At 43.1% G+C, this 13,465-nt stretch overlaps 1 protein-coding gene across 1 annotated transcript; it reads left to right on the top strand.

The window, feature by feature from the left end:
- The first annotated feature begins 162 nt into the window (after positions 1 to 162).
- SLC35E3 (solute carrier family 35 member E3) lies at positions 163 to 6,529 on the top strand. The gene is made up of 5 exons (XM_065647962.1): positions 163 to 652; positions 739 to 849; positions 2,391 to 2,549; positions 3,481 to 3,563; positions 4,033 to 6,529. The coding sequence occupies exons 1-5, from the start codon at positions 263 to 265 to the stop codon at positions 4,217 to 4,219; spliced, it is 930 nt and encodes a 309-aa protein (XP_065504034.1). The 5' UTR covers positions 163 to 262; the 3' UTR covers positions 4,220 to 6,529.
- The last annotated feature ends 6,936 nt before the right edge of the window (positions 6,530 to 13,465 follow it).

Below are 13,465 nucleotides of genomic sequence, written 5' to 3' on the forward strand. Positions count from 1 at the left end.
GTGCGCGGCCGTGGGGCCGCCGGGACCATTTTCCGGTGCGCGCCCGGACCCCGCCGGGGCGGCCGCAGCTGCCGCTTCCCCCGGCAGCGCCGCCCGGAGCCGCAGCTCCGCCCGCGGGGCCGGGGCGGGCGGGGCCACCGGAAGGCGCCAGCCCACGTGTCCCGGCGGGGGCGGCGGCAGCGGCGGGCGGGGGCGGCCCGGCCGGTTCGCTGGCGGCCGGCGTGGCTGCCTGAGCCGCTGCTGCCCGGCCCCGCGGGACGCCATGGGCTGGCTGCCGGCGCAGGGCCGGCTGGCGGCGGGGCTGCTGGTGAACTTGGCCGCCTCCATCTGCATCGTCTTCCTGAACAAGTGGCTGTACGTGCGGCTGGGCTTCCCCAACCTCAGCCTCACCCTGGTGCACTTCGCCATCACCTGGCTCGGCCTCTACCTGTGCCAGGCGCTCGGCGCCTTCTCCCCCAAGAGCCTGCAGCCCGCCCAGGTGCTGCCCTTGGCCCTCAGCTTCTGCGGCTTCGTCGTCTTCACCAACCTCTCCCTGCAGAGCAACACCATCGGTACCTACCAGCTGGCCAAAGCCATGACCACGCCGGTCATCGTGGTCATCCAGAGCCTGGCGTACGGGAAGACCTTCCCGCTCCGTATCAAGCTCACCCTGGTGAGGAGGCGGGGGGGGCGCGGGGGTTCCCGGAGGCGGCGCCCGCGGGCAGCGGCCCGGCCTGACCCCCCCTCTCTGCTCCACAGGTCCCCATCACGCTCGGGGTTTTCCTCAACTCCTACTACGACGTGAAGTTCAGCGTCCTCGGGATGGCGTTTGCCACCTTGGGTGTCCTGGTGACCTCCCTCTACCAAGTGGTGGGTTTTGCGGGGGTGGGAGGGAGGTGGAGGCGGGCGGGAGTGTTGTGGTGGTTGGTCTTCAAGCTGCTGTTCCTCGGTTAGATGGGCTTGGAACAGCACCCCTGTCTTCCAGGAAGCCTTCTGTACCCCATTATTTATTTTTAAAATGTGATGAAATACTATAACCCCTGGTAAATTGTTTAAGGAGTTGGTTGTCCTTGCTGCTAAAAGTTGGGATGTCATCTTTAACGTAATCATGAGCATATTTTCAAGGGGTGAAGATTGCTTTATCGGTAAAACTCTATTTTCGTAGAGAGCACAGATTTTCTCCTTGCTGAAGCAAGTGCCTCACGTTTGACCCTTTTCCTATTTTCCAGTCCTTCAGTTAATCCCATGGTCTATCCTTGAGCTATTTACGTTTTACCATCATTCTTCTTCAATTTTGACTATACACAGTCTAAAGATGTTTTTGTTGAGGATGCATTAATATATATATGTGCAATATAACCTTTCTGGATGATTATGGTTGAAAAAATAGATACGTCCAAGGACTGCATTAACCTTTTCTGCTGTAACGTTGTACTAACAGCTGATGACCAGTTTATTATTGGCCTTGACTGTAAAAGCCTCCCCGATTAGGGTCGCCTGTCATGTTGATGTGATAGTCATCATCAGTTTAAATATGAACTTCCTTGTAACAGGTGTACTGTGTGTTCAAAAGAAGTTTTCCTACCTGTAGCGTGCAAGATGATAAATAATGGTCTCTTGACCTGTTTTGGGGCAGGAGGAGGACAGAGATGTTGCATCATAACTTTAAGTGATGGTGTGTGTACTGGAGAAATGATAGTGAAAGTGAGTGAAATTATTCTGTAATTTTTTTAAAAAAACCAGCAAGTTTATGTGCTGGAATCTATGTAACCAATTAATGTGATTTATGAAGTATTACAGTAAATGTCATTCTTCAATATGATATCAAGATGCATCTTTTTGCCTGTAACGTCTGTCTTCATAACCGTAGATAACTAATGTTGTCTCTTAAAGCACACTACACTGAAAATCCAAGTTAGAGTCAATTATAGTCAATATCGAAATGAAATCCAGTAAATTAGGAATAAACCGACAGAAGAAAGCCAAACACTTACTGGTTTTATTAGCTTGTGCATGGAGGAAAATGAGAAAGAGAAAACCCAGCTCTCTGCTTAGGCAAATATGCTCAGCCCCATCATAGACAGGATCTGGAATTTGTCCTTAGAATAAAAGGGAGCTGGCATTTTCTTCCCAGCTCTGCTACTTTTTTTCTCCAGGCTCTGGGAAAAGGCAGCTTTAGGCACTCAAGGGTTTTTTGCTGCGCCTGCATATGATTTTCTCCTCACATGGCTTGTGTGCTCACAAGAGGCAAATACATGGGCCTCCAGTTAGGCAAAAGTAGAAGGTGATGCTCAGCAGTCTGTTTATGCGCTATTGTCCATGAGACTCTGTTAGTAGCCAGCTTGCTTTTGCTCAAGTTTTCAATTTTATTTTTTTTTCTCGTGTTTAACAGCTTTCTCTTTTACTTTTAGTGGGTAGGAGCCAAGCAGCATGAGTTGCAGGTAAACTCTATGCAGTTGCTGTACTATCAGGCACCGATGTCCTCGGCTATGTTGTTGTTCATCATACCCTTCTTCGAGCCGGTCTTTGGAGAAGGGGGAATATTTGGGCCCTGGACACTTTCTGCTGTGGTAAGGCTTTTATTGACTTTATTTAAATAAATAATCATCGACGTTGTTAAATTTGAGAGTAAGATCTGTTTCTTTGTGAAACAGATTTTTGTACAGTCCTTGACTATGATGAGATGAGAGGGGCATGTGCAAGAGAAAAAAAGCCCTTGTGTCTGCCCCACTTCTTCCCAGAGGAGTCTGTCAATCGATTTACCTCCTTATTCTTCTTTCTGTTTAGAGGGCATCTGAACAACAGGAAAATCTGACAAAATCCAGAAGCTTCCCCTAGTGTATTAAATTAAAAATGTGTAAGTGCCCTAGTTCCAGCTCTTACTGTCCACTCAGAAAAGAGAAAAGCATGCTCACTTTTGACACTCTCCTTTTCTGTGGAAGGATGCCACCACTGGTTGTTCTCTAGAATTGCTAGTTTATTTTCACCAAGAAGGCTATAATTTCTCTCTTTAACCTTCTGTCCAAAAAAGAGCCAGTGGCATATTCTTATCACTGCTGATCGTGCTGCTCAGTGATGGGTCGTTTCTCGTAGCTTGTCAGTTGATGAATGCGGTAGCAAGTATTCCCAACAATGAAATCGGATATTTTTCCAAAATAGTTTTTGTGTGACCATAAGTAAGACTTTGTCTCAAAGATAAAGAATATCACCTCTTTGTGTATGAGTGGCCATATTTTCCAAATCACTCTTAAATGTTCACTGAGAGTAAAGGAGAAAAGGCTTGTGGTTATATCGGTATATATTTATGGACATCATACCCTGAGCTACTTATACACATCACCAGTGTCTGTACTGATTTGAAGCTGTTTCTATTTTTGTTCTCCATATGTTTTTCTTGCCTGATATTTTGCATTTTAAAGTAAAGGAAGCTAAGTAACCTGAAATATATCTACAGATGGCCAAAAGCATGTCAAGTTACTGACTGTATCTGTTAATCCACAGATAATGGTACTGCTGTCTGGAATAATAGCCTTTATGGTAAACTTGTCCATTTACTGGATCATTGGAAATACATCACCTGTCACGTATCCTTTGTAACATCAGTTGTTTCCCCTTTTCCAGGTGAATTATATTAGCATTAATTTGGGCTGTTTTACTGGGGAAAATTGTTTGGTAACCTTCCTGCTTTATCTTAAACGATGAAGCGGGAAAAGCATGTTCATGTTTTAGTGTAGTTTGTTTCTTTGTTTGGGGTTTGTCTAGATAATGGCGTTTAACTTACTGATGTGACCTTCAAACCTACAAGGAGTATTCACCCAGACTTTGGCTACCTTCAGGAAGCGTTGTCATGTCAGTTAGTTTGTCATGTGTGGCGGGTGAAGGGCTCTGCATGGAGCTTAATTCTCATAGCTACAGAGGTGCGGGAAAGTCACATGAGTTGAAGTGGATGTGACGCACCACTGCATGCTTTGGGTGTAATTAACGAAGCTCCCAAATGTGTGTTTTTACAACAAACAATACTGATGTTTGCCATTATCCTTAACAGGTGTCTAGGTATAACATGTTTGGACATTTCAAGTTCTGCATCACGCTCCTGGGAGGGTGCCTCTTATTTAAGGATCCACTGTCTGTTAATCAAGGCCTAGGGATTCTGTGCACATTGTTTGGCATTTTAGCTTACACCCACTTCAAGCTTAGCGAGCAGGAAAGCAATAAGAGTAAATTGGTTCAGCGTCCATGAAGCGAGGAGTTCTGGAGATTAATAATATTGTGAAGGAAAACCAGTATTTAAATATGCATTGATTCTAGAATGCACAAAATTGCCTCGTTCATTTAGATCTATGGTTTTAGTTTAACTGCCAGGATCGTTATTCTGTAACTAAACTGAAGGAACTGAATTATGTAAAATGCTGGATTTTTGCCATCTCAGTCCATCCTCTTGTTTTCATTAAATTTAAATGGTAACTTAAAAGAGAAAAAGGCACACTTCAAATTGCTGTGGAAATTGTACTGGAGTAATTATATTTTTTTGCATACCAAATGAGATCATGATGGCTAGTGTTATAATACAGAGAGAGAAAGAAAAGGAATCTTGTCTTTGCGATCATGCCAGTATTACTGTTGTGAAGAAACTTGGAGGAACTTTTATGCAGATATTCTGGCATGTAATGATGCTTCCTCCTTTTTGTCTGGTGAACGATGAAGAGGAAACATACTTTGTTCAGCAGTTTTAAAAAGCGCTGCCAAACTTAATCCTATTTCTTGTACAGTTTCTTATGTATGTTTGGCTTCAATGCATTGATAGATTTTGGCTGAACAAAGTAGAGAAAATTACAGGTGGAGAGAGACTAGAAGGGAGACACTGGAAAACTTGAAGCCACAGGCCAAGCTAAAGAAAAGTAGGAAATCAGATCTAAACAGTTAATCTTAAATTTTTCTTTTGATCCATCAGGACATGAATGAAGTAATTTGTGTTTCAGAAAATTCTGTTACTGGTTTATAATTTTCTCCATGCCAAAACCAAGGCTTTATGTGACATCTTGTAAATACTTGTGAGCCTAACAAAATCTCTGATTTTGTGGTAATAGCCAAATATTTTGCAGCCCATGCACGCAGATACCCGTGCTAGATATCTCCTCGGAGAAATCTTTGGAAAGGTCACCATCTGTAATGGTTGTGAAGGTTTCCTGGTTGTCTCTCCTGCCTTCAGCCCCACCGTCCTCGTTCCCGCACCTTCCCCCGAGAGCTGCGTTCAGTGGGATCCGCAGATTTGTCTGTTGGTGTTTCGGAGGGGAGGCCCGAGGGCTGTCCGGGCACTGCTGGGACGGCAGCATTTCCTCAACAGTCGGTCACTGGAAAATACCGAAGTGAGAGAAGAGCGTGAGGTGGGACCTGCTTCTGCTTTAATTTGGGAAGGCTTTGAAAATTATTTTATGCCGGTATCGAGCTCTGATTTCGACAACATGGAAGGAAGGAGAAGTTGAGTACCGTTCTATTTTTAAAAAGGAAGAAAAAAATAACTGCTTTCAGTAAATCTGGTGAGAACATATGTTCACTAGATTTTCGGGGTTAGAATTTATTTGCAGGTCTTAATCTTTACATTTTGGGGTTTGATTTATCTTCATCTACCTCTAGCAGATTTAAAGAGGGGAATTACATGAACAAAACTAGCTAAGTTTTACAGCCACCGACAGAAATAATATTTAATTCCTCTAAGCTTTTTTACAATAGAGGCAACAAGTCTTTGTGTAAGAAACAATGCAGATCTTCTCAAGTTTGTAAATTATTTATGTGTTACAGAGTTCTTGATTTAAGAAAAAGTAATTTCTCTGTGTAACCTAAGTTTACACCATAATACTCTATATCATTTCAGAGTTAGAAATACCTGAATAATTTTGCATCTTTACCAACTGTGTCTTAGATATTGTACTGGTCCAAGGATAATTTTTTGTATACATTTTTATAAGTCTAATTAGTTTAAAAATACAGCCTGGAGTAATGAAAGATGCGTTCAGACAGGACAATCTCTGGTTGCATACCCTTCAGTACATACACTGAGAAAGCCATTTGTGTTAATTTGTGCTGTGCACAAGTTCTTCTAAAATGTAGATAGACTGCAAAGACTCTTACGGTTAGAAAACAACAAATGAATTTGAAGCCTGTATGACAACAATATTAGCGATGAAACTGATGTAAATATAAAGTGGTAGAATTAACAAAACAACCATGTCTGAAAATATGAAGGACTCCTTAAGAAGAGGAGTGGATCTGCAAGAGAACGTTAACAGTATCATGTAAAACAATACATTATGAATACAGTCTTGCTGGAATGTATAAGTCGTGGAGGTCACTTAAGTGACATGATTTTTTTCATGTGTTCAAGAACTCTCCTTTGAGATTTAGCTGTTGTATCTAACAAATAAAGTATCTTGAACTTTGCCATATAGTTCAAAATATTAAATCCAGAAGGCTTATGAAATTGTGGGATAAATAGATCTTTGTATGTATTGTTTCTTTGGATACCATGTGTAGAGTGGGAATAAATTTTTAATTACTTGACAGATATCTGCTTATTGCTAGGGAGAACAGTTCTTGGTTTTTTTTTTTTCCATCTTCTGTTTGAATTGCATACACTATGTGGATCTAGGTGTGTATAAAACAAAATGATGCCACTTGGATTTATGTCTATATAAATATTTCAAGGTGTTTGCATGTTTTGGGGCTGTACTCATGACACAAAGCAGGGAGGCTGCATGCCTCTCCTCCCTGGGCAAACACAGGCACCCACGTGTGCACACACATGCTTGCCCACTGAGAAGCCACCTGGGCGCTTTTCACCATTATCTTTCGCCCACCTGAGCCCTTCCTGAATGCTCCAGCCTCTTCATGGTCTCTATTTCCTTCTCTGTCCCGCACGAAGGTCCCCAGTGCGAGGCTCCTTGGTCCGGCTGTGTCCCTGTGCCAAGGCAGAGCTCACCCCCACCCTTGGCAGGGAGGTCCCGACAATCTCCCAGTGGTACAGCATAGGAACAAAACCAAGTTAACTGTTGTGATGCCAGTGGAGTAACTGGCACCAGCCAACTCCTTCCTTCATGTACAAGTATCTGTTGAGTTATATGTTAGGGGGACTTAATCTTCAGCAGGTTGTAAAACAACAAAGAGAAGGACAGGGTATAAGAGACTTTCGGTTTGGATGGATTTATGCAAGCACTGTGATAATGTACTTGGCCAAGCTTTTAAATCCTAAGGTAAAAGTGGAGTCTTATAAAAATTACTGATGCTTACCTGGTGGGAAACTTGCTTATTCTAGTTTTTACTATCACTTTAATGTGTTTTCCTGCTAATTATATGCATTTAATTCAGTTTTGGCTTTCCTGACAGAGAAATCAGAGACTTGGCATCTTTAACAATATGTAGTCATCACCCTGTATGTGCCATTGCAATTGGAGCCATAACTGTACAAACCCCAGTGTTTACTTTTAATTTTTTTTTAATTAATCTTCTACATATGACTGAACTGTGGCAACAAGATGGACCTTAGTCCTTTTCTGCCATCAAGTGCTTATATTGGCATTCTTTACTTTAAAATGCTACCATTAGTGTAGTTCCAGTGGAAAAGCTATCGTAGATACCAGGGTGGCATTTAAAAGTTAGAGCAGATCCAGATGATTCTCATTAAAATGAGAGACTGGTGCTAAGTTATCTCTGCTAGTGCTGGCTGTGCAAACTCTTTAGAACAACATACGTGAGGTTTTCTCATCTTCCCCAAAGGAATAAGTAGTATGCTTTACAGATACTCAGTTCAAAGCTTTGTGTTACCTTTAACTTGGGTAACTCCGCGCTCATTTGACAGACTTTGCAGCTGGTTTTGTGCGACTTGCTGAGTTCTTGCAGGCTGGGGGGGAGCTGCGCCAGAGGAGTTTTCCTGGTGCTGGGTGAACAGCTGCTCTCTCAGGCTTCAGGTTGAAGGAGAGTGTTTTGCTGCTGCTGTTGGGTGTATGAAAAGGAGGTTTGTCTTGCAGGAATTCTACCTTCAAGACAGAGCTGCAATTCAGCAGGAGCATATCTTCCGTCTCGTTTCATGAAATGAATGCTCAGTGATGGCCTGGGGCTAAAGCAACATTAAAGCCTTGTTTGGGCTACCCATGGTTTTTATTAAACTTCTTAAAAAACACCAGTTGTAGTCAATGCTGCCTGATTATTAAGGTAAAAATCTCATTTTTATAATGTCTTACATAATAGGAGCTTCGGAAGAGTGTTTCATAACATTTTGGAGTACAGCTGATGTCTAACCCATGCCTAGTTTGTCACATCTTCTGCAAAATCTAACAAAGGGTAATGATGGATTTTGTAACTGGCTGTACATATTTACAGGGCTGGGCTGCTGAGAAGGGCCTTGCTCTTGAGCAATACTGTGCTCCTGAACACTGGCATCCTGTTCATGTGGATTTAGTGGTGATTTAGAAACATCTAGCCTGAAATTCACCAGCATGCTTAGGAAAGGAAAAAGAAGGCTCACTCATAGGTGAGAGTGCTTTTCATCTTCTTGCTTTTAGTAACAAGCATGAAGCTTGCAGTTTAAGGGAATTGAGAGAGCAGGCCTTAGTGTCCCTCAAATCACCTTTTAGAATAAGATTTTTCTCCCAAGATGTCTGTTTTGCTCCCAGTTACATAGTTGGTGTCTTACCTGGATTTTAAAAGAAGCAGACTTGCAGGCCAATTTCTGTGTTAGCCATTCACAACCCAACTTCCCTGTTCGGTGAGAAAACAAAAAGAAAGGAATGTTGAATAGATGAAAGGTAGACTGGATATATAGCGAAGCTTTGATTTGCACAATCATTTCACTCTTCTAATTGTAAAGATGCAGCTCTTTCTGTTTGTTTCTCTAGTGTTATAATCAGGTAGATGCACAAAAGCCCCAGCTTTCTGCTCCACACAACTTGCTGGTGCTCTCTGATCTCAGTCTCAGCTTTTCATTTGACAGCTCAGTTGCTGCACAGGTGATTGGGATGCCAGCTGAGAACTGGTAAAGAATGTGAAGTGAAAAAACTATCAGCAGGAGCTGATAGAAACTTGGGTAATGAAAACTCCTATCCTAAGACACAGAGGCTAAGACATAGAGACATCTTACCAAAAAGATCTGTGCTAAGCAGCAGGGAGAGGTGTGGGTTTATCTCCAGGCAGGTATTCCAAAGGATGCAAGAGCCGAATTGCACGAATTCTTGCTGTGCTGCAGTAGTTGACAAATTTAGTTTCAACTAGCTTTTAATGTAAACATTCAGGCAGTATAAAATCTTTGCCTGACTCGTCCCACAGCGACAGTTAACCTTCCTGAGAGAAGGGAGCTATTGTTCTGCCTCCCCTTCGCCCAGCGATGCTGGTGAAGGAGGCTTTGTGCTCCTGAAAGCTGGGCTGCTTTTTTTCAGCTGTACCAGTTTGTCCCATGGAAACATACCACCTCTCCCTGCAGAGCTCGTCTCGCTGACGTCGCTGTTCCTGCTTTCATCTAACTGACTTGGGTGGTGCTCCTGTCTTCTGTAGCTCCAATGGACCTTGGCGAGCAGAACACGCTGCATCGCCTCGTGTAACTGCAGTCCGCCCTGCTGTAGTGAAAACAACCCAGCCCAAAGACTCGTGTTTGCAATCTGTGGTACAACAAGAGCTGAAGAAAGGGGAAATGCAATCCATTTTCATTGGTTTAGTTGCAAAGCAGTTACTAATCCTTTCAAATTTTGGTCTTTGTCATTTCCCTTTAGTAGGTGCGCAAGAAAGCTCCCTTTCCTGTTTAAGTCTGCTCTTTCTGTATAAAGTATAATTATACTATATTTTCTGGAATTGAGGCAGAAACTGTACTCACCGCTCACATAAATATATTGACCACACCCAGCATTACCACTTTTACGTAAGGCCCCTTAACTGCCTTCTAATCCAGACAAAAAAAAGTTTAAAATAAAGGAGTCAGGTTAACCTGAATTAAGAGGTAATTTGCCAGCTCAGGAGTTCCACGTGCCTTCCCAGCTGCTGCAGCTCAGTACATAATAGGCGCAATATGGTGCCTTTATAATGGAAAGGCAGGGACAGACGTGGACAGATTAAACACAATGTTATGAAAGTAAATTATGTATTTAGAAGCAAGTAGTGGGTATGGTCCAAAGGTTGCTTGAGGATTAATATTGCAAAGATATATGATGATTTGTTAGTGGCTTCACAGGAATATGAATACAAGCCTTTCATTTGAAGGCACATGGTTATATTTTTAATGAGCTCCAAGAAGTCCAGCACAGCCGTTTGGGTAGCTGGCACACGCAGGACGCACATGCAGGCTAGCAGTGTGTCACAGAACAGCAGGATTATTTTTAGAACTGTAGATGGCTGTGTCACGTCCAGGAAGTACAGGGAGGAGATCTCTGGTTGAAGCACAGTACCAGAATGTGATTTCTAATGACTGTGGCACAGAAAACAGTTGTATTTTTTACTTCCTTAGCAAAGCAGAGACTGAGAAGCAAACTTGTTTAAAGGAGATGTGTTCTGATTGGGCAAAGCACATGGAGTAATCACGGCTACAGGGACCACAGAGCAGGGGTGGCCGTGATTAAAAAAAAAAAAAAAAGAAAAAGGGAAAAAAAGTGATACAGAGGATTAAGAGACAACTGAGAGGAGTATACAGCCTGTATACATCTAGGCAGGTTTTAAAATATAAGGTCTAAGTTTAAATGCTTAACCCCATGATTAGGCGTCTGAATAGCAGGGCCGTATTTGGCAGTGTGAACTTCTTCCCTTTCGATTGTACTTAATGGAGAATGGTGTGTGCTCAACATTTCCAGAAATGAAGCTGCATATTTGACAAGTTTGACATTTTTTTGGTCTCCAACTAAATTAGGTATGCTATTTAGCAAAGAAACTGAGTCCTCGTTCTGCTTCCTTACTCTGTCTATAATGTTTTTAACCCTCCTTACTCTTTGGGGAAAAAGAAACCATTTGCGCACTTTTATTTTTCTCTTGTGTAACTGACTGCAGTGACTGAATAGGGTTTTTTTTACAATACACTGGTGTTGCATATCTATCTACATGTGTGCATGTCGATTCCACTCAGGTTTCTGTCTCCGAGCTGAATGGAAAAAGCTGCTGCTTTTGTACAGCATCAACTGTTGTGAATTAAAGCGCTTCGCTCCAAGGAGTGGAAAGGCAATATTAAGGTCTTTGGGGATCCGAAGTGGTTTACTTGCTAAATGCATTTCTTGCGGTGGTTAGTCAAAACCTGGTTTCCTATTTGTTAATCCAGTTGAGAGGAGAAACCAACAGTGGTGGTCGTACATCCTTCAAGCAGTTATGAGACATTTCTGAAAACCCTCAATCTCACCCTTCTCAGTGGTAAAATGATTCTTCTGATCAGGATTAACAATGTGTCAATGCTTTTTAGCTAGCATCATTCCCCAGAAAACCACTTCTTCAGCTTTTGTTCAGGCGCGGTTTGCATGAGACTTTGGTCTACAGGTAAAAAAAAAAGAGGGAGAGAGATGTGATAGATTTGTTTCCCAAAGAATGCCCAAGGGAAACTTTCCCATAAAGGCTATTTTGATTTATGGTTATCTTTGTCTTTATCAGGGGTGGACACATAAACCTTAATTCCGTAACCCTAAACCTACAGTTTCAATGGGGTCCAGCCAACAGCAGAGTGGATGGGCACATGGGAGGATGGCACTGAGCTGGGGTTGCGCAGCACCTACAGTAAGTTGTTTTTATACAACTGGATGCAAGATTACGGAACCAGCTGTACTTGGGAGTCATTCAAACCTCATCTTGGATGCCAAAGAGAGAAATTAAAATACAGGTAGTTTGAAAATCAGAGACTTTGCAAAACTAGCAGACTTAGTGAAAGACATAATCTTAGCACACATTATATGAAATGGCAGAGTCAGTGGAACAGCATGTTACTGCTTAAAGGCACATCTGCTCCTCCCCATGGACACAGCTTGGGCACTTGCTTCTGTGCAGACAGGCAAGTTCCAGTGCTGGGACGAGGGGGATGAGGGACCCTACACGGCCAAGAATGGGGCTGAGGGGAGCGGGGTGGAGAGGAGGCACCTCCTTCAGTCGCAATGTCCACGTGCCCGGCCTCAGGAGGCAGGTTTTGAGAGAGAAGCTTTCACACCTAAACAAACCAGCAAGAAAGTCCTGTTTTCATGCACAGCTACCAATCCCTCATGCAGAAGCCCTCACGGAGTTTCTCAAGCACTCCACAAGGTATTTATGTGCCTGCAAGTGGTCTTGGAGCCTCTGGGAGACTGGCTGGCTCTGAGCCTCAGTGGCTCGTTGCCCACCTCTGCAGCCTCCTGTGGACTGGTAGTTCTCTGTTGTCCTTGTCCCCTCTATAAAGGGAAGATCTTTGGAAGGTTTTTATGTTGGTCCTGTTTTTCAGTGTGCTCTATTTAGCTGAACCAGTCTCTGCTGCCTCAGCTGTTTCTGCTACCACGAAGGCAGCGTTTCTCATTTGAGTGCCTATAATAATTCACAGGGTGCCATACAAATCAGAAATCATTAGGATATTATGTTTAAAGGCTGGTTAATTATCTAATCAGTTACTTGTCCCTAAGCAAGCCAGGATTTAAATATCTTGTAGTTAAGTATTCTTAGTGTTTTCATTGAGTGTAAAGAATAAAGAGTCCCCTGATCTCCTGAGGTTCCTTTTAAAAATTGATGTAAATTAATGCATACAGAGATATCTAAATAAATTATTTTAGGTTATGTCATCCTTTTTGACTAATGGGATTTAACATTTTGGGACTAGGAATGACTGAAATGAAACAAACTTCTGGAAAGAATTTTCTGCAAAGTTGGCTTGACAGGATTGTGTTGTAGTAAAAGAAGCCAGAGACATTGGGCCCTAAAGGGGCGTTGCTTGCATTGAAGACTGGAACCAAAACTTACTGAAAATGGAGAGCTGATATGCATATATAAAGCGTAGATAAAACCATAAAGTTTCCTTAGTTTTACTCCAGTCATCTTTTTTGTCTTGCATAAAATACTTCTATCCCTGAATGGACCAAAAAGACACTCTTGTATCAGGAATAGTGTGGCCAGCAGGACTAGGGAAGTGATCGTCCCCCTGTGCTTGGTGTTGGTGAGGCTGCACCTCGAACCCTGTGTTCGGTTTTGTGCCCCTCACTACAGGAAAGACAATGAGGTGCTGGAGAGAGTTCAGAGGAGGGCAATGAAGCTGGTGCGGGATCTGGAGCACAAGTCTGATGAGGAGTGGCTGAGGGAACTGGGGCTGTTTAGCCTGGAGAAAAGGAGGCTGAGGGGAGACCTTATTGCTGTCTACAACTACCTGAAAGCAGGTTGTAGCATGGAGGGTGTTGGTCTCTTCTCCCAAGTAGCAAGTGGTAGGACAAGAGGAAATGGCCTCAAGTTGTGCCAGGGGAGGTTTAGATTGGATATTAGGAAAAAATTCTTCACGGAAGGGGTTGTCGGGCATTGGAACAGGCTG

The sequence above is a fragment of the Caloenas nicobarica genome, chromosome 1 (assembly GCF_036013445.1).
Source record: "Caloenas nicobarica isolate bCalNic1 chromosome 1, bCalNic1.hap1, whole genome shotgun sequence".
In the NCBI taxonomy this organism is placed as follows: domain Eukaryota; kingdom Metazoa; phylum Chordata; class Aves; order Columbiformes; family Columbidae; genus Caloenas; species Caloenas nicobarica.

Bases quoted from the DNA above. Each gene is read 5' to 3' on its own strand.
- SLC35E3 (XM_065647962.1), top strand. From the start codon at position 263: ATGGGCTGGCTGCCGGCGCAGGGCCGGCTGGCGGCGGGGCTGCTGGTG. The intron at 2,550-3,480 runs GTAAGGCTTTTA...GTTAATCCACAG, and splicing joins CCTGGACACTTTCTGCTGTG to ATAATGGTACTGCTGTCTGG. The intron at 3,564-4,032 runs GTATCCTTTGTA...ACAGGTGTCTAG, and splicing joins GGAAATACATCACCTGTCAC to GTATAACATGTTTGGACATT.